This window comes from Pseudopodoces humilis, chromosome 13, assembly GCF_049639895.1.
Source record: "Pseudopodoces humilis isolate 2021_Gansu_Grassland_sample_001 chromosome 13, ASM4963989v1, whole genome shotgun sequence".
Classification (NCBI taxonomy): domain Eukaryota; kingdom Metazoa; phylum Chordata; class Aves; order Passeriformes; family Paridae; genus Pseudopodoces; species Pseudopodoces humilis.
The window spans coordinates 13,929,558-13,949,379 of record NC_142212.1 but is presented as its reverse complement, the minus strand read 5'-3'; the positions used below and the strand labels follow the sequence as shown (position 1 = coordinate 13,949,379).

Here is a 19,822-nt window from a genome sequence, read left to right as displayed (position 1 = left end):
GCCATCTCTGCTGGCATCCCAGCCCTGTCCTTCAGGCTGCCCACAGGGTTCAAGGGTGGTGGGTGCTGCTCTCTCTTCTCTCTTCTCCAGCTGTGCCTAGGGTGAGCTAGTCCAGGCTGGGCTGGGATGGATGTGTTGGGCAATTAGTATTTTACTTGGCTCTAAATACAAAGAATAATCAGTGAAGCAGTGTGGAAAAAGAGCTCTCCACTCACTGGGGATGGAAAAGCTCTGTCTGGAGGTTCTATCCCTATTGAGCTCTGAGGAAAGATAATTGAGAGGCAGTGGGGGAAGCCCAGAGTGGGCCTGGGGGAAAGCTGGTGCTGCCATGAGCACAGTGCACCACCATCAGGACAACACCGCTCTGTCTCCTGCCCTGGGCCCCCCATCCACAGGGGTTTGGGGTCCTTGGCACTCAGAGCCCCTGTGGGCAGCTGGGAGCATGGGGGTGCAGGCACTGCTCCGGAATGTTCCACAGCAGCCTGGCTGCATTCACCATCTCGTGGTGGCCGGGGCTCAGGTGTGGGAGGGACAGGGACAGCCTTGACTGGGCGAGTAGGGCGGACAGACAGACACCTGGGGGTGGTGGACAGATGGACACCCCATCCCTCTGCTCCAGCTGGAGCAGGTTGTATGCAAACAGCTCTCCTGCGCACACTGGAACAGCAGAGCTGCTTGAAAGCTTCACATAATAATATTTCACCTGAAGAAGGCTGTTAATGACAGGGGATGTGATTGATTGCCTTTTTCTGTCGCTGCTGTATTAGCTGTACTTAAATCAGCTTACATTAACTGCAGTTATATTTAATGTTCTCTGTCTACACGGCTGAATTTTTAGATTGTTAATTTTCAATTGTGAATTGTTTAATTATGTCTGAGCTTTTCATAAATATTTGGAACGTGTGTTAATATTTTCTATTACATGCGATACATGGTCTGGAAAAAACTAATCGTTCCTAGTACTGTGCACTGGGTCTGGCAGTGTCCTCAAAGCCTTGATGCTCTCTTATCTGCAGTTTCTTGCCTTCACAGCTAATGTGTCAGAAATTGAGGTCTGTAGCTGGTTCTGTGTGTGTGTTATGGTCAGGAAATCTAGGATTCATTTGGCTCCCTGACAAGAAGAGGAAATGTTTGTTGTCCGCAGTGTGGTAACATGGTGAGGTCTGGAGTCTCGTGACACTACACGAGTGTACAATTGCTGTGGTCCCAGAGCCTGCTCTGAGCATCAGTATGACATCTGGAAGGCAGTGGTTCTAAAACTAAGGGGGATTTTTAGGGTCTTCAAACCCCAGAGCCCCAAAAGCTCATCCCTCCTCCTCTACCCAGGCAGGGCTGCATGCAGGGCCCTGATTTGAGCTGATTAGAGTAAAGCCAGTGGAGGCCCGGGAGCAGCAGTGCCATGCTGTGTGCAGAGGGAGCTGCTGCTGCCAGGCTGAAACACCTTATTCTGTAATTGTTACAGTGTGTGTATGCGTACACAGAAGTTATTCATCATAGATTCAATATGGACAAATAACAGCATTTTCCATATTGTGTAGATGGTTTGCTGGGCTGACTGTCCCCACCATTAAGGGGATGAGGATGGTGCACCCCATGGGAGGACTTGCCCCACCTGCTAAGCTCTCCCCACACATGGTACCTGTGCTGTATTCCTCCTCTCAACTTACAGACTCACTGCTTTTAAAAGCATCACGTTTTTGCTCCCTGTGTTAGTTTCTTCATAGCTATGCCTCTTGCTGCTTTTCTCTGTCTCCTTCAATTCTTCTCACATCCTTGATCCTTAATGCAGGCGCCAGAGCATCTCACAAGGGTATTATGTGAGGTTAGATCCCACATGACAGCTCTCAGCTCCTCATGGCCCTTCTCAGAGATGCCAGACATCCATTTTATGCCACTGGTTCTTCAGGGGCAGAATAGGTGTTGTTGGAGGGGATCAGGCAGTAAGAGAGGTGGTGGATGTTCTCAATTAGTGAAGCTAGGATTCCAGTCCGTATTTATTGTGATTTTTTTTTTTCATGTTGTTAAATGCTAACTATTTTAAAAAGAGGTGACTTTTCTGAAATGCAATGATAGATTAGATAGGACTGATAAGGCTAAAGATTGATATTGCTTCTGTTCAAAACCAGGAGATTGTCTCTGAGGTAAACCTCTCTGAAACCTTTGAATTACTTAGAGCACAGATGTTTAGGCACTGCTTTAAGAAAAGCAAGGAATTGACCTTTTAATTAGCGTAATATAGTAATTTAGGATAGCCGTACTGAGTGCTTATTAATCATTTATAGTTGTTGTTATGTATTGATCAAAGGGACTTAGAGATGTGGTGTTTCTGCTGTGGATTTTGATAAGCTGATACCAATTAGTGAGCAGCATATTAGGTGCAAGTCAGAGGGACTAAAATAGCTGCATTTGCAGTGGAAGGCAGCTCCCTTCCAGTTCTCTGTTGCTGTAGGAAGGGGTCTGGTGGTGACCTATACAGAGACTTCTGGAGAAGTGTGATCCTACTCACAGGTGAGACCAGCAGCTTCAGCTCCCACCTCCACCATAGGATGCCATCCCCTGAGAACATGTAGCAACCTCTATATGTGCTGCAAATTTGCTGCCTAGTGGTTTAATTCTCCTGACTGCTTTCTCCTTGACCTCATGGGAAAGTTTGCTACATCAAACCAGTGTGAAAAACATCAGCCTGTTCAGGAGGTCGGTCTCTTTAGATCTCTGGCTGTGATAAACCTAGACTTCAGAAATACAAAAATGAACTGTAATGGGCAGGACTGCAATCTTTGCTATCCTAGTCCTTGAAAAAGTGGAAGCCATAAACTTCTTTTTATATTCCCTTACTCTTGTTTTCTGCTGATTTAGCATATAATAAAACCAAAATGTTGCTGTTTCATGGCCAGTTTCTGTTTTGCCAGTTTTTTGCCCAGAGCTTTCTGAAGAAAAACAATTATTGCGTGGACACTATTGGAGATGTTCCCACATCTTATTCCGTCACATTTAATCCTGCAGTGCAGCTTTGCTGGACTAGGTTCTTGTGCAACTTGCTTTAGCTCCAAAAGCCAAAGCCCATTTTGAATTAAGTGGTGAATGTGTCTGCTATTAAGCTTTTAATCAAAGATGAGGATTTGAGGATATGTAGATCCCTCTTCCATGATGGATTGGGATGAACTAATTACAGCTGATTCTAGCTGTAAAACTTATTTGGAACTCAACAGTAGTTTGAGGAAATTCAGGTGATTCTCTTTGCATTAACTGATGTGAAATTCAGCATATAGAAAGGAAACACAGGCAAGCTGAATGTAGTGATGTACCTCAGGCAGCATCAACCAGCCAGTGCTCCAGTTTCTCTCATGGTGCCATAGCTCACGTATGCTGCCCACACGCCTCCAAGCATCCTTATGCAATGCTATAAGAAGATGGTATTAAGGCATGCTCAGAGGTCAGAGCCTCTGGACAGCTTTAGTCTGCAATCCTTTTCAGTGTCATACACCTTGCACACATGATCTTGCAGAGGGATTTGCAGGGTTCAAAAGTTCTCTGGCCACAGATGGAAAGGACGTGCCTTCCGAGTGGCTGTGCTCTGCCATCCCTTTTCTTAACAGCTTGCAAAGCATTTGCAAAGGCAGGCAGCACTTTTTTTCTTCCCCTTCCTGTTTTGCTGAATCTAGTTTCTCATTTGCTTTGATTTATCATTGCACATAAATCTGGAGGTACCTTTGCACAACCTGCTGGAAAGATTCACACTGGGTTTGCTTGTCTCAGCTTTCTTCAGCCCCACGGTGCAGCCTTGCAAAGCTGTGGAGAGGTGTGGTGGCAGGCAGGTGGGGAACCGAGAGGCCATGGAGAAATACCATCTTTCCCTGCACAGGATCCATGCCTGGCACCTGCCTTCCCTTGCCATGGCACCAGTTTGTGCTGGGTGATCCATCAGCACTCTGCAGGTGAGCAGTGAGTACCCAGGGGTGCTGCTGCCAGCAGCAGAAAGGACATGAGAAACCTCTGCCTGCTCGTGCCACCAGAACTGCTCGGGTGGAAAATCATCTCATTTCATGGGATAAATAGCTATCTAAGACAGCACTCAGACCAAGGTGAAACCAAGGGTGGACCTCTCGACCTCACCTGGTGAAGCAGGCATGGTCCCAGCATCCACAGGCAGATGTAATGGGTGAGAGCCTGCACAGCCCTGGTGGATGCTGAGGCACAGAGATGTATTGCAGCACTCTGGGATTCACACTGAGGCAGGGAGAGAGGCTGCTCTGCATCCCAGAGAATGTTTTCACAGATGAATCTAGTGCAACCCTAAGTTTGTGAAGCATGAAATAAGATTTCTCTTTAAGAGAGAATCATCAGCCCTTACTGAATTATCCAAGTCCTTTCGATTGTTTTAAATCACCCTCCCAGGACCCCCTGAGTGCTCTCATGCAGAAGGTGTTCATTAGATAACCTAGGCGTTTGCTGGGATAGCAGGAGCCAGCACCTATCCACAGCAAACAGCAGCCAGCAACTGTGCAGCCCTTACTGAATTATTATGGAAATGACTGAATCCCTGCAGTGTAGCCTGTTTTACCTACACATGAGCAAAATAAGGTAATCTCCTCCCCAGGGGAGGGGGTTTGTCACATTTTGGGGTGCTGGAACCCTGGGGTTTTGTGAGGAGCTAGGGCTGACCAAAGGGCAAAAGAAAATTTTGGTGATGTAATAGGCACAGGTTCCTTGAATTAAGGGGAACTTTATGTTGTACCAGGAAGATTCTGCATGACTGAACCTAAAAGACTGATTTGGGGAGCTCTGACTGGACAGAGGAGAGGTAGCCTTAAGTATCCCTGCTATGCAGTGGCACCGAGGAGATCAGTCCCCTGGAATGTCAGGGGATCATTGCCACTGAAATCCTAAAGGCTGGTGAAGAAATCACGTTCTGCAGGTCCCTCCAAATCTTTCAAAATCCTTTCTTGAACTGCAGGAGTGAGAGTTGTTGAATCCACAGTTGGGCTGTGCTGATGCTGCCGTGGCTGCTGATGCAGGAGGTGCCTAATGTGGGGAAGCTGTCCTTGTTCCTCTTCCTTGCTCCTGTTTCAGATCCCACGGCAGCCAGCAGCCTGCAGTTTGCTGCTCAGAGGGTGAGCATGTTGCCCAGGACATTAGTGACTTACCCTTCTGAGGCAGCTTAGCATCATTCATGTTCCCAATTGAAAGGGAAGTCAGAACCCCACCTGTGGCTGAAGAGGGAATGTTCAGATCCTCCTTCGCTTTCTGCCTCAGGCTTGTGGGAAGAGGTCGGGGCCTTAAGCACCAGACTGCTGCCATCCCACTGCCCTTGGCTGCTTGTAGAGAGGAACATTCACCATTAGTGGGAAAAGGATGCTGCAGAGCAGTCTGTGACATTGACATGGAGCATATGTGTGCCACATGGTGCCACTGTGTCCTGCCTCATTGCACTTTATCTCCTGAACAGCAGCTTTGTGGTAAGAAACCGAGGGCATCCCTGCAATGAGTCACTTCGGGGGCCATGTTTCTTTTAGCTGGAGCACTCCATGATGCTGGTGCCACATGTTGTGAGTACTCCTGGACTGACAGATCAATTATTAATTGATGTGGCTTATGAATTTTTCAGCGTTTTCTCACGCTGTGCATCACAAAGTGAAACCACCTTTTATGAGACAAAGATCTTTCCTAAAGCCCTACATCAAAGCTGCAAAATTGTCACCCATATTGTGATCTTGTTCAGCCTTCACCATGAACATGTTTGCTTTGAAATACTTAATCAACCATTTGCTGAGCTACAGAGCTCCTGGCATGTTAAAGGATGAGTGCCTTGAAACTTTGTCTTTGAGGCATTTGGCACCTGTAACCATGCATGGCACATGCATTTGGCTGCACTGATTATTTTGGGAGGAGTTATGCCAGGCCTAGGAAGAACATAAGTGGGTCATGGCTTTTGTCTTAGTCCTCTAGCCACAGAAAATAATTTAAAAAGTGGCATTTTCAGACCCCCAGGCTGCATGGTGGTGTGCTGGATACCAGGATAGGGAAAATTAATGTTTGGGATTGCTGAGAGTGCCCCCAGCCAGGACAGTCCCTGCTCAGCAGCAGCCCACCTGATCACCTATTCCTGGGTGCCAGTACTGCCAGGGAGGAAAACTAACACTAGCAATATCTGAGGATTTCACAGAGACCTGGACTAAATGCTTTCCTTTCCAGAAGAATAAAAGCCAGGTGTATTTCTGCTCCCAATGTCGCATAAAGCAGGTTGCTGCAGCTCAGCATTTGTGCTGCCAGAGCATATAAAATGTGTTTTTCCAGAACCCGTTGCAAATGGCTGGAGCACATGTCATGGGAGGGCACTGGTTCCACCAGCACACTGTAACCTTTGTCCCAGGAGTGGAGATGCCCTGGGGCAGGCCCCAGGTGGGGTTCAGGAACAGGGATGTTGTGACACCTGCTGCCTTTGCTGGGAGGCAGGAAATCAGCATTAGCCGTGGCTGGCAGGGAGGGATTAAGCTGTTAAATGGTCCTGGTGGTTTCTGGCTGGTGCTGATGGCAGTTACACCAGTACCTGTCACCTCCACAGTGTAAATACCAGGCATTGAAGGTTGTATCTGTATGTTGCTTCCTGTCATTACAAACCCTCTTAGCTTACAACGATGCTATTTCATTATAAACCCTGTTAGTGAACAACAACGTTACTCCCAGCTGAGCTCAGAGCGTGGGTTTAGCTCCTGTGCTGTGTTTCACTCCCTGTGTGTATTGGGACTATACCACATCAATCTATGTTTGGTGGAACAGCCAGACCCACTGTGCTCTTACCAACCAGCCTGGGGCTGTGTACAGCATGTCACTTGTGCCACCAGCATAGTCCCCAGACTGGGAGGGTTTGTCCCATCTGCAGCCCTCTTGCTGTAGTCAATGGCACGAAAACTGTGCCCTGCTCAGTCCCCAGGCAGGTGGGTGGATCTGAGGTGTGAATCCCAACCATAGCACTTTGTGCACAGCAAAGGAAAGAGGACAGCAGCCTGGGCTGCTCCAGTGGCTCTTTCGGGGCCATGGCGGTAATTGTAAATGGTTTGACTTTAAACTGTGATAAACCAAAGCTGGAGTTTTCAATATAAACTCTTCAAATAAAACACTTGGACTCCAGAAGCATGGGGGTTTAAAATCCCCTAATACCACTCATGTCCTTGCACTGCTTTGGCATTTCCTGTATAAGCAGAAGTGGGACTGGGCTCTTTGCTTTAAAAGCTACAAGGCTCAGGCTGGGCGATGTGTGGATGAGCTGATGCAGCAAATTCTTTAAATATGGATTTGGTAGGTGCCTGTGCATCTTGGTGAAGATCTTACAGACTAATTAGGATGGTTGGTTTGTGTCTGCTTCTGCCTTTCAGAGATACAGAGGGATTATCTCCCATCCTTTTGGGATAGGAAGAAAATTCTCTCAGTGAGTTTGTTTCAGGGGGATGGAAACAAAGGGTTTCTTCTGCAGGCCAGAAATTGGTTCTTACTGGCAATCAAAACTCTCATGAGGAATGTTTTAAACCCATTTCTCTTATTTACTAGTGCCCACTAAAAAGTATTCCTTATTAACAGTTTATATGTACAAAACCTGTCTTCTTGCAAGGTCTTTTTCTTGCAATTGAACCCTCACCAGGAGTTAGAGTAGGCACCTGCCCTGCAGTGCCTGCAGTGACAGGCTGGTTGCAGTGCTGGTCAGTTTTGAGTTCCACTTAAAATTTAGTCTACATATAGCTTTTAATTTTCATTCTTTTGCTTTAGCAACTGTTGCACCAATGTAGATAGTCTCTGCAGGGCAGGCAGAGAACTAATGTGGTTGCGGGTAGACGTATGAAAATATCTAATTTACCAGCAGGCAGTTGGGTAATGATCAGTTGAGAATTACAAATTATGTAAATCATGTGTTTGTGGCATGCTGCTGAAGAAAAGCCCAGTGCATATGACAAATCATGTATATATTGAAATATATAATACTTTTCACATTTAATTGACCGGGGCAACCTTATGATTTATATCTTTGCTTTATTCACAGCATACCCATAACATAGTCATAATGCAGAATGAAACTAATTCATTTTCTCTTTGACTTTTAAAAGAATTTATTTATTTGGCTGTCAAGTACTTGAATATAAAGTGGGCATGTGGCAGATAATAAATAGCTGATTCTCTAGTTAAGAAATTGAGTTTTAATGATATTAAGGTCTGTGTTGCCTTACTTGCTCTTGCTTAGCTGGCATGCGTCACATTTGCACCTTGCCTTATTTTACAAGCAAAGTATATTTTATAGGTACCAGCGTTACTCTCTTAATGGCCTTATATAACTTTATATATTCATAACTATATATAACTATATATAACTATAAATATAAATATATATAGAGAGATTGTTATGGCTGTGTAAAATATACTCTGGTTGCTCTGATGGCAGCAGGAGTCCTTCCTAGGTGTAAGACAAGACAGTGGCTGAGCTGTTGGGCTGCTGCTCTTAGTCACAAGAGATCTTCTGGGAGGTGCCAGGAGGACAGGCAGGGGCTGTCTCATTAGTACCATTCTGTAGAAAACAAGAAGAAAATGTTATTTTGGCTGCTACAGTCTAGAATTGCCTTCCTAAAGATCAGTTTTCATCATGGAGCTATCATGCAGAATCATTGAAAATACAGCCTGGAAAGATTTTTTTGTTTCTTTTAAATACCAGGTTACTTGGCTTGGCATCACTACTTAATCTTGGGAAGCCCAGTCCTGGAAAGCAATACCTTACCCATTCTACCACTGCCACAGAGACTTCTTAGGCTGCTTGTTGGCTCCTAAGAAAAATAATCTTTTGCAGTCCGATCTGTCTTTGGCACCTGTAGAATCACTGGAAAACATCTGCACAATCAAGATGGTGCAGAAAGCATGAAGCAGTTTGTTGGCTCGTTATCATACTGCAAAATCAACCCTCCTCCACAGCAACATCCTCAATTTCTAAATTTAGCTCCTGAGTTATTTTGGGTAGTGTGTGATTAACCTCAATTACTGTAGCTCAGATAGGATTCACATAATGCCCCCTCTTTCAGAATTGCAAAGAAAGGGAAATCTGGCTCTGTACATTTCCTACCCTTAATGAAGCAGCTCTGAGAGGTGCTTCCACATGGGTGCAGGATAGTTGTGAGATACATTTTTTCATGGAGACACTGTAATAGAGGCAGCTGATCCTGAAAGGTGCTGGTAATCCATGGCTCAGTACTGGTGCTGGGATCAGGAATATCAAGATGAACCACACCAGCAGGTTATGTCATGTAGCTGGTGTGAATGAAATCATTGAAGCTTCAATGGATTTGGTTCACAGTCAGGACACTTTGTAGTTTTCCTGAATTAAATCCAGAACAAAGGCTTTCAAAACCTAATAAAAAATATGCTTTCCGTCAATCTCAGCCATCTCATTGTTGGCTCTCTGGAAAATCAGTGGTGAAGCAGAATGCAGAAATAGCACCTGTTCCTGTGCAGATCTGCACAAGTGTGTGTGGCAGAGGCAAGGGATGGGCAGGCAGAGGAGGAGATGCCGTGGAAAGTGATGGGGTGGGGGCAACGTGGTTTTTCAGCTGATCCAGTGAGCACCAACAGATGAGCTCATCATTCATCAGGCTGAGAATCAGAACTTTTGTCATCACTATAGCTGTAACAGACTACACTGCACCAGACTGCCTCAGGGTGAGAGTGCTTGGCCCCAGGAGGCAGCAGGGCAGGCATCAAAAACTTTCTTGGGTTGTTGAACATTGTGTTTGTCCTTTGTGGGGGCTTCTGTTCCAGAATGTGGTCCCTCACCACTCGCTCTGTCTATCAACAATGTGGCACAGGTGGTCAGCCTGAAGAACTGAACTGCTCCTAAAGGTGTTGCATTGGTTAATTTTTCACCTTGATTTGCCTTTTGTTTCTGTACAGCTGGACAACCCTGATGAGCAAGCAGCGCAGATCAGACGCGAGTTAGATGGACGTCTCCAAATGGCAGAACAAATTGCCAAGGTAAAAAAAAAAGTCTACTGTTATTTATAACTTCATTTAGGAGTATACAAGGAGTTTGATGCAGCCCTCAAGTCCTGTCATTCTCTTATGGTTTTCTTCTCACAATAATTACAAGTTAAAAATGATCGGATTTTTAGCTGCAAACAAAACAAGACGGAGCTGTTTTCATGTGCATTTATTGGACTGTCCTGATGAGCTGGGACAGTTTAGCTTCCTGAAAAATCCCTTGTGAATCCTCCAAGGTGTCACATTTCTATGCTAGACAATAACGTGGATGATGGTGTGTAAAAAAGGAGCCAGGAATAGTCCTAATGTGATTTGTGTTGTTTGCTGGACTGATGGGAGCCACAATTTCCTGCCTGTAGGTAAATGCTGCCTCAATAAAGGTCTTTCAGATGTATTGTCCTAAAGAAGTTCACACTGTGCTTGAGAGCAGTCAGACCATCATTGCCCCCTGCAAACATTGCTGCTGTTTGGAGCAGTAGGCACAGGACTTCCAAACAGCTTTGATAACCAAGCACTCAGCTAATCTCCCTAGAGACCCCTCTGTAAGGAGACATCTCCTAGGAGCAAATCACAGCCTCACACAGGGCAGGTTCACATGGCCTCCAGTGGACCAGAGATGATGGAGAAGATCCTGTTGACATCAGTATGGCTGAGTTTTATCCTTGCCTCTAATCAGATGCTCTGAGTCACTGATAAAGCCCTAATGGGGCTGAAGTAATTTGGAATGATCTATCTGGCTGTTCTTGATAATCAAGAAACCATTACTACAAGGCAAAAAAAAAGATCTAATCAGAGAGACACACTCAGTCTAGGGGCCTGCCTTTCAGCAGCAGTCCTCCCAGCACTGAGCTGCACCCAAATTAGGATTTTTTTATAAGAAAGGTAATATCAGAGCTGTTTGCAACCACACTGATATGCCTGGGTGTGAAAAGCAGAGCATATTGATTTATAGTCAGGCATTAACAATGGTGCTGGTGAAGCCTGCACAGCTCCTCCTCGCTACCACCTCTGTTAAACATCTGCTGCTGTTTCATCTTTGGGGGCATAGGCTCTGGTTTTCTCCACTTCACAGATAAAATTAGTGAGATGGCCTAGGACCACATGGCCAATCAAAGGTGCAGCAAAACAGCAAACTGACTGTAGCTCTTCTGTTTAGCATTTGGCCCTTTACCACTTCATTCTTGTCAAGAAAACCTACAGTATTTATTTGCTGTGAAATGTAAGCCTCTGCACTGAGTGCAGCTGCTCTGGTTCTGAGATGGGTAGCCAGGCCCTGAGTGCCAGAAAAAGATTGCCTGGTTTTGTTATTTCATTTTCTCTTTATGCCATGTAGAACAACAATATGCATGATTCAGTAGCAGCCAGCAGAAGCTGCAGCTTCATGAATTATTTTTTGCAAATGAGAATTTTCCATTTCCATTCTTCCCCCAAGGATGCTGAAAACAAACCATGACACTGCTGGCTGTCCGAGAGACAGTCGGGGGAAACTCCTCAACATAACCTGACATATCAATGTGCACAATTCAACCTTCAAACTACAACACTGCAGCTTGGAGGGTGGTTTAGAGTGAAAGGGACTTTCCTGCATTTCAGTTGGCAGCTAGGGATATTTAATCTCCGTCATGGTACTGCAAAAGACTTCCTCTTCAGAATGTCAGGTCCCACCAGCATCTGCCTGCGAGAAACCTCGTTCTTTCAGATCCATGAATACTGTATTTTGGAGGCATCCAAATGACCTTTTGAATCCTTTTCTGTAGCCACCTTTCTGGGCAGGGCTGCTTTCCCTGTAACAGAGGGCAGGTTCACAGTTCAGCTTGGTGAAAGGATAGCATTTCCATTTTTATCTCCAATTTGCAGCTTTCAATACAGATTTGCTGGGAGTCTTACAGTGCTTGTGAAACCAGCACTGAGGTGTCTGTCATGGAGATTCCATTCTCAAGGCACATTAATGCCTCGATGATAAATTAAGAAATTCAGACTAGGGCATTTGCATTTCAGAGGCAGCAAAGGCTGTGGAGTCTTATTGGACCAGTGGCTCTGCAAGGCTTTGTCTGAGCTGTTGTGTGACCTTGAACAAGTCACTGTTCATGCCAGCTTTCCTGCCTCTGGATACCAGGACACAGCTCTGTGTCTTCCTGCCTTCCCATGTGCCCAGGAGAGTGCAGTTCAGTGCAGCACTGGGGCAGTCTGGGCAAGGTCTCCCACTGAGCCTGACTCCATTGAAGCACATCAGCCCAGCCTTGGAGCCAGGTGGCTTGAGGATCACGCTCTGTGGCAGGCAGATGTTTTAAAGCTGAATCTGGACAGGATTTTCAGTCTGCATGTTGTACTTTTCCTGTGGCTAAATAGAGCAGCATTACAGCTGAGAGCTTAGTGATGCCAAGGCAGGCATGTATTTTCCTCTGCAGTAGCAAGGACTCTGCTGTCCTGTGGTGCCTTTTCTCCCTCCCAGTCACCTGGCCTCAAGGACAAGGAGGAACACATGTAGGGGCAACTAAATGAGACATTGTGGTGACACTGGAGTGATATGTCTGTCTGGGGCTGGACCCACTTTGATCCTGCAGAGGTCATTCCTCAATATCTTACCTCTGCCTCTCTCCATATTCCTGATCCTCTCTCTGCCCCCAGTGCATGAGGAGGTGACTAATGCCCTTTCTTGCTCTTGTCTGCATCTCATGATAGTGCCCTACTCCAGACTTCCCCCAGCTTTATCTCCAGTCTGATGGGTGACTTGAGACCACATCTGCAACTCTGCATTTCCAGCATCAGTTAAACAGTCCCAGTTAAACTGGGACTGTGTTATGCAGCACTTCAAACTACATTTTTAGCCTTAATACAGGAAGTTGCTGGTGGCACACAGTGAAATGTCTCAGTCCTTGCTGCACTGCTGAAAAGGTTTGTGAGGGCAGTGCCAAAATTGCAGTCCCTGGAGAGATGGATAAGAGCAGGATAGAAAAGCAATAATGTCTGAACATCATTGCTGCAGCAGTAACTCTCAAAATCCACAAAACAGTTGTTTGTTGTTTGTTTTTTATTTTTTTTTCCTGGGGGTGACTTGCAACTTATATAATGCACAGACAATATAGGAAGCTGATTAGGTAGTTTATTTCACTTTAAGTCTAATTTACATGAGGGAATTGCTTCCCGAGACTGAGGCTGGAAACAGATGACTATACTTCAACTGCTCGGTGTGAGTGCTGCTGTGAGCTCTGCTTGTAGTGGTAAGACCTTGAGGACAGATGCAAGAACTAGTGCAGAGGAGAACTCTTTCAGCAGCCTGATGACAGTCTTCTAGAAGAAACATGACCTTGTTTTCTTTTCTAGCATACATTTTACAAATGGCTTTTTACAATGTTGTGAGTTACCACCGAGATTGTTTGCACATCAGCCTCGTGTTCCCTGGCTGCAGGTGCTGCCTCACTGTCTTACACCTTGCACAATGTCTCGTAGCCCACAGAGACATTCCAGTCCTGAGCAGGTTCAGGCCATGGAAAAAGTTGTCAGAAGATGTAAGGCTCAGGCCAGTGATGGGCAGCAGTTCAAATGAGAGCGTGCATTGGGGAATATCATATTTTGCTCTCAGTGTCACCCTTGGTTTTAGAGTTTAAATTTCATGTTGACAGCAAGCAGCCACTGGAGGGTCTAACAGTGAAAGGCTGTCTTCTTGTGGGGAGGCTCAGGCCTTGGCAAGTAGTGGAAAGGATGTATTACCCCTTCTTCCAGTTAGGTCCAAACATTCCTGCCCACACGTGGCTGGTTTTCCCTCTTTGGGCTCCTTTCAGCCTAGAAACCTGATGAAGCAACTGCTCAGAAGTATTTTAAAAAGAGCTGGCACAATTGGCAGACTGGAAAACAAATTTCATACTGTTAGCATTCTCTGAATCCTTAATAAGTTGTTGTTGATCACAAAGTTCAGTTGAGATCTGGTCTGGAATGTTTGTTACTGAGAATACATCCATAGGAAAAGGCCCATTTGCAGATGGAAAAGTCAGTGAAATGCAAGTGCATGCAAGATACAGGAAAGTTGGACAAGTACCAAGTAGTAATTCTATGAAAAACTAGCAGTAATGTTTCTGCATTACTCAGGGGGAAGCTGCAATTTGTCATCTGGTTTGTAGGAGTTCCCTGCTCACAAACCTCTGCAGATGCTTGTCCTAGGGTGACTTTATGATGCTTGTATCCCCAGTCATCATTTCTGTTTGTGCTGGATGTTAGGTTCTGCACCTTTAACACTGGTTCTGAGAGCAAAGTGGGGAGAAGAAGCCACAGTTTGTCTTCAGAAATGGCACTCACTGCTCCACATCCCTCTCCAGACTCTGCTGTCCAGACAGCGGGAGAGAGCTCTCTTTGGAATTTAGTTAGTTTTTAGCTAGCTGAGGCAGAGAAGTTCCCCAGACTGTGGCTTTTCTTTTTCTTGGAACTGATGGGCCCTGCTCTCCACTAAAAACCCAGAAAGACACTGGGAGCTCACACTTATGGCCCACCAGGGCCTGGGACACGCAGCATTTTCCAGCACAGGAGGGACTGATAAGAGACTGAGCAAGCCCAGCTACACCCCACAACAAGGACTTTCTCAATTTGCCATCTCTTCAGAACAGTGAGAGGTTTTATTATTTAATATTATTCATTTGTTATGCTTGTGAATACTTTGCTTGTTAAATAAACAGGTTTTTCCACTTTTCTTCAAGGAAATCTTTTCCTGAACCAGTTGGGAGAGGAGGTGCTTGAATCCACTTTCTAGAGGGACCCCTTTGGAAGTTTCCTCCCAAACTTGTCCTACACCAGTGCTCTTGGGTAATTCTCCCACTGCATCAGGTGGTTGTTGATTGTCACAAACATTCATTCTGTTGTGTTTGTTTCCAAATCCAAGGAGCGCAAGTTTCCCAAGTTTGTGTCCAAAGAAATGGAGAACATGTACATTGAGGAGCTGAAGTCATCTGTCAATCTCCTGATGGCAAACTTGGAGAGCATGCCTGTGTCTAAAGGAGGCTCCGAGTTCAAGCTGCAGAAGCTGAAACGTAGTCACAACACCTCAATAATTGACATGGGAGAGGAAAATGAGAACCAGCTTTCCAAGTCAGACGTTGTGTTGTCATTCTCCCTGGAGGTAAGCTACGTGTACACAACAGGATGAAGAGTTCATGAGAGTAAAAAGTGCAACAGCCAACTTCTGCTCAGTTCATATTTAGGTTAGGTGGAGAGAGGTGAGTAGAAATCACTCTCTGTTTACTGGAAGCTTTGCCTGTGATTAAATACTGTGTCCATTCTGGTGTCTTACCACCTTGTTGGAACAATCTGTGTGATATTTTTTCCATTTCCACTGTCTGGCATTTTGTGATGATGTTGTATCAAATGGCTCAGAAATCTGCATCATTAACTGATCTCTTCATGCAGTTTGTTATTGAGTGTAGCCCAGTAACCCTGAACCTGTATTGTCCCCAAAACCATTACAATAATGCAAAACTGTAAATATCAGCATGTTGAACGTGCTAGAAGGGTTGCTGTATTTCCCTGGAAGAATTGCTTCCTCTTTGAAGAATTGTTAAAAATTCCTGGGGTTTGAATTCACCCAACAGATTGGTTTGCAGTTTGTGTGGAAATACTGTGCTGTGCTGGGTTGCTCTTTGCTCTCTGTTGCATGCTGACTTTCTGCTCAGTGCTGTGTCGAGCAGTTTGCCTGTGCAGCCCAGAGCAAGGCAGGGTGCTGCTGCTGCCTCTGACTCGGGCTGCCTCAGTCCTGGAGCAGTGTTGTACAGTAGCCGCTTTCAGCCAACTCAGTTGTTTTGTGCAAACACATTTGTGGTCTATTTGTGGGCATATTTACTTCAAGGAGTCACCAGCTCACCCGCACAGAATTGTTGTTGTCTGTCAATGAGTGGGTTTATGTTACATTGTCAAAACAGCTACCAGGATGGAGTCAAAAATGTAGGATGCAGAAAAATCAGAAAATTCTATTTTTGTGTCGTTTCCTGTTTATTTCTCTTCCTAGGGCATCTCTTGTTATACATATCATGCTAATGCAAAACTTAACAGCTGTAGTTGTCCAGTCTCAGAATTTAACTCATTAGGTGTCTGAAACCATTTTATAGTATTCAGTTCCATTTATTTAAAAGTGGGGCTGTGAACCCAGAGATGGTACCTTCAAGAGCAGCATCAGATAAGGCTCACTTCCGAGCATTCCCATGTAGAGGAGCAGGGAACTATGACAGAGCAGCATTCCCCTGTTGCAGAAGCTGTGCAGTGTGTACAGCTGTGTGTGAAGGGACACCCTTACACCAGAGTGTCACAAATGCTCTGCTCCAGCTGAATCCCATCTGGGGGCAAGTCAAAGCCCAGCACTGACTTCAGCAGCTGGCAGCTCTGGGCATTGCTCAGTGCACAAAACTCCTGCTGCAAGAAAGCTTTTACCAAAAATGTGCACTCATCAGAGGGTTTGGGGAGCTCTGTGTGCCAGGGAGAGGATCCTCAGCTCCAGACGGATCAGAAGACCTGAGAAAAGGAATTTTAAACCCCTGTGTATATACTACATAAATAGCTGTAATAAAACATGAACAGAAACTCCCACAGTGATTCTTGTAGAAATGTTTAAGGTGTGTGGTTAATGGGATTAATCACCTTTAAAAAAAAATTAATTACCTTCAAGAAACTTAGGTGGTGATTTCTTAATTAGAAAGATTTTGTATAAGCAAGATGAAGAAAGATTTTCTTTTTTTTTTTTTCCAGAGCTGTAGAGTGGACAAGGGGCAGCAGTTTTAAACTGGAAGAGGGTAGATCTAGATTGAGTATAAGAAAGAAAATTGCTTCTATGAGGGTGATAGGACATGGGAAAAGGGAACAACTGGGACATAGGTGTTTCATCCTTGGAATTTTTTAAGATCAGGCTGGATGGGGCTCTGAGCAACCTGATCTACTGACAGATATCCCTGCTTCAGCATGAGGATTGGACCAGATGATCTTCAAATGTCAACCCCAAACTATTCTATGATTAATATGGAAAATATGCTTTTGACACAAGCTGAGTAGTTGTGTGGGGTTTTTTTTTTCTGGATTTCACTTTCATATTCACTTCTAGATGGGGCAGGACCATGTCTGTGAAGCCCATCTCCTGAAGCTTGGTACAGCCCTGGACACCCAAGAGTTTCAATGAGCCCATGGGCAGTCAGAGGGAATCCTGGTCTCCATACAGACCTGGCTGGCTGCCACAGTCCCCACTCAGGCTGGGCAGTGCCACAGTCCCTGGGCATCCAGCAGCATGTGAAGGACCCCAGCACTGGCTGACCAGTGGGTTCAGCAGCCACAGCAAGGTCTGAAGGAGGCTGCTCCTCTTACATTTCTCCTCTGCCTGCAGGTTGTCATCATGGAGGTGCAGGGGCTGAAGTCGCTGGCCCCCAACCGCATCGTGTACTGCACCATGGAAGTTGAAGGTGGGGAGAAGCTGCAGACGGACCAGGCTGAAGCCTCAAAGCCAACGTAAGCCTTGATTTGCTCTTTGGTCTCTCCACCATGCTCTCCTCTGCCCAGTCACTGCAGATAGCTCTGGCTCCTGCATGGTGAGGGCAGGGGGAACTCTCAGAAGCAGAGGAGAAACGTGGCCTTCCACACATGCAGAGTGTTGTCCTGCAGCTGAGTGTGGCACATAAGCCCTGATTGAGGGGAATAAAGTGTTAATGAGAGGCTTATGTCTCGTGTAGCCACAGAGAGATAAATTTGTGCCTATACGTAAGTGCTTTACTAAATAGGGATGTAGTTAAGTATGTGCTTAGATAAGTACTTGTCTGAGAGTCCATCTGAACTGGTGCCATCAGGTATAGGTACATTATCTTGTCCTCACTGTCATGATTTTGGCAGTCCTACAAGAAAGAGAACAGCTGGCAGGGACACAGTCTGGCAGCCACAGCCAGAGGTGGAGGAGGGGATCTGGGAAAAGCTTCAAATGACTCAGTTAAAGCTTTATCTGAGGCCTCTCTGGCCCAGTCCTGTTCAAGGGCAGAGTCTTGTTCTGTCCTCTTCCACCTTGTCCCCAAATCCCCACTTTTGAACCCATGCTTGGCTTTCTTTTGTCTTACCTGGGTGTTATTGTCTACCAGTAGTGATTTGCCTTTCCTATTTGGAAGGAGAAAATGATGAATGGCTTATTTCCTTTCCTATTTGTGGGATTAGTTAACTTGAAACACTATGGATTTAAGTTAGTTTTTCTCTGGATGACTGCAGAGATTTCACACTTAAATTAAATTCTCAGTGTGCTTCCTCACAGTGGAGAATTGCTAAGGTGGTATGAAGCCTCCTGCAGGAGTAGGGAGCAGTGCTATTGTGCTCGTGTCCCATTCCCAGTGGCCAGCCCTCAGAGGTGCTTTGCCAGCAGCTTCCCAGGCTCGTGGAAGGAAATCCAGAACCACCTGGCTGCAGGAGATGGGAGTGCACAAGCTCTGCAGGCAGCTCAGGAGCAGTGAATGCACGCAGGACAGAGCAGAGACAAGGTCGGGCTGCCTTCCCTCTGTCACTCTCCTCCCACAGAGGCACAGAAATTGCTGGTGCCTCATGCCCTGTGCTGCACCAGAGCAGCAGGAATCTGCAGTAAGCAGTTCAAAAACAATATTCCCAATCAGGAAAAGTGCTAGAGCCTGGCTGACTTTTCAAAATGCTTTGAAATCTGCTTTAGAGAAGGAAGGAAGGAAGAGAGCTGTGCTTAGAGCAAAATTTCCATGAGAACTTACAATTGTCACTATTTTAGGTATTCTTACTGCTTCAGTGGAGAAAGTTGGGCTTTATTTAGGGGAAATTACTACTATTCATACTGAAAAAGCATACTTCTCCTGGGTTACGTGTACTTCTTTAGATTGGTCTGTTCATCCCTCTTTTGCACACAGCATCTGCCCTTCCATGCACAGGTGTTCTTACTGCAAGATGTAGGGCCATTTCTATGAGAATTGCTTTGAAAATAAGACCTGCAGGAGTAAACTCTTTAATTGAGTGGATCATTTTATTATAATTAAATGTACAGTGTCTGGGCATGAAGCCATCAGCCCTCAAGAAGATGCGGCCAACACTGAGTGCTGCGGTGTGATAAAAGTTATGCAAGTCCATCACACTCATCCTCTCTCTGCACTGGCTTCCTATAGAGGTGTGAGCCAGGCTTAAAGACTTCTGGATTGCTCCAGCACTTGGGCTAGTACCTATGGAAATGGCTGGAAATAGGAGGAGAGTAGATTTGACAGTTGTATTCCTAGAGGGAATTTTTTTTGGAATTTTCCATTCCAGAACCAAAGACCAGACAAGGCTCTATAATAACCTTCACAGAACCCAGAGGCCATCACAAAACGCTTGTCCTTCTTTCCTCTCTGTGTTAGAGGTGTTTCTTTCACCTTGCTTCCCCTCCCAGGCACTGCAGCAGAGATACAGGAAACCAAAGCTCTGAAAGCAATTTACTGTACCTAAGTTCTCCTCTCAAGAAGGAAAGAGAATGAATCAGATGTGACATGTTTGTCATCTTGCTTAATACAAGACTTGAAGGCCCTCAGGTACTCTGGTGATGGAGGGCAGTGATAGAAACAGCTCACACATACTGGAGAATTTTTGAGCAGTGCTGCCTTAGAAACAAAGGATTTATGGCCAGGCAGAACAGCCTTCTGAGGTCTTAGTTTAGATGCCAACATTGGTCTCACTGAGGTCATTCACACCTGTTTGCTTCTGTACTTTTTGTAATAAGCAAACCACCGCTAAAGAAAGGAGCAGCTCAGTGAAGGCATGAGGGGCTGCTCGCTGCCCAGCATCCCAGGATTTGTGTGCTTTGGCAGGGAATGCTGCCTGGCCTCGG

General features: G+C 45.6%; 1 protein-coding gene across 20 annotated transcripts in view; it reads left to right on the top strand.

Moving 5' to 3' along the window:
• The window catches only part of CADPS (calcium dependent secretion activator), a 206,247-nt gene that overhangs the window by 60,550 nt on the left and 125,875 nt on the right, over positions 1–19,822 (top strand). For all 20 annotated transcript variants that reach the window (XM_088061708.1, XM_088061707.1, XM_088061702.1 and 17 more), the window contains exons 4-6: positions 9,922–10,002; positions 14,879–15,115; positions 17,357–17,478. In XM_088061708.1, the coding sequence (XP_087917834.1) occupies positions 9,922–10,002; positions 14,879–15,115; positions 17,357–17,478 (440 nt within the window). The remainder of the gene's footprint in view (positions 1–9,921; positions 10,003–14,878; positions 15,116–17,356; positions 17,479–19,822) is intronic.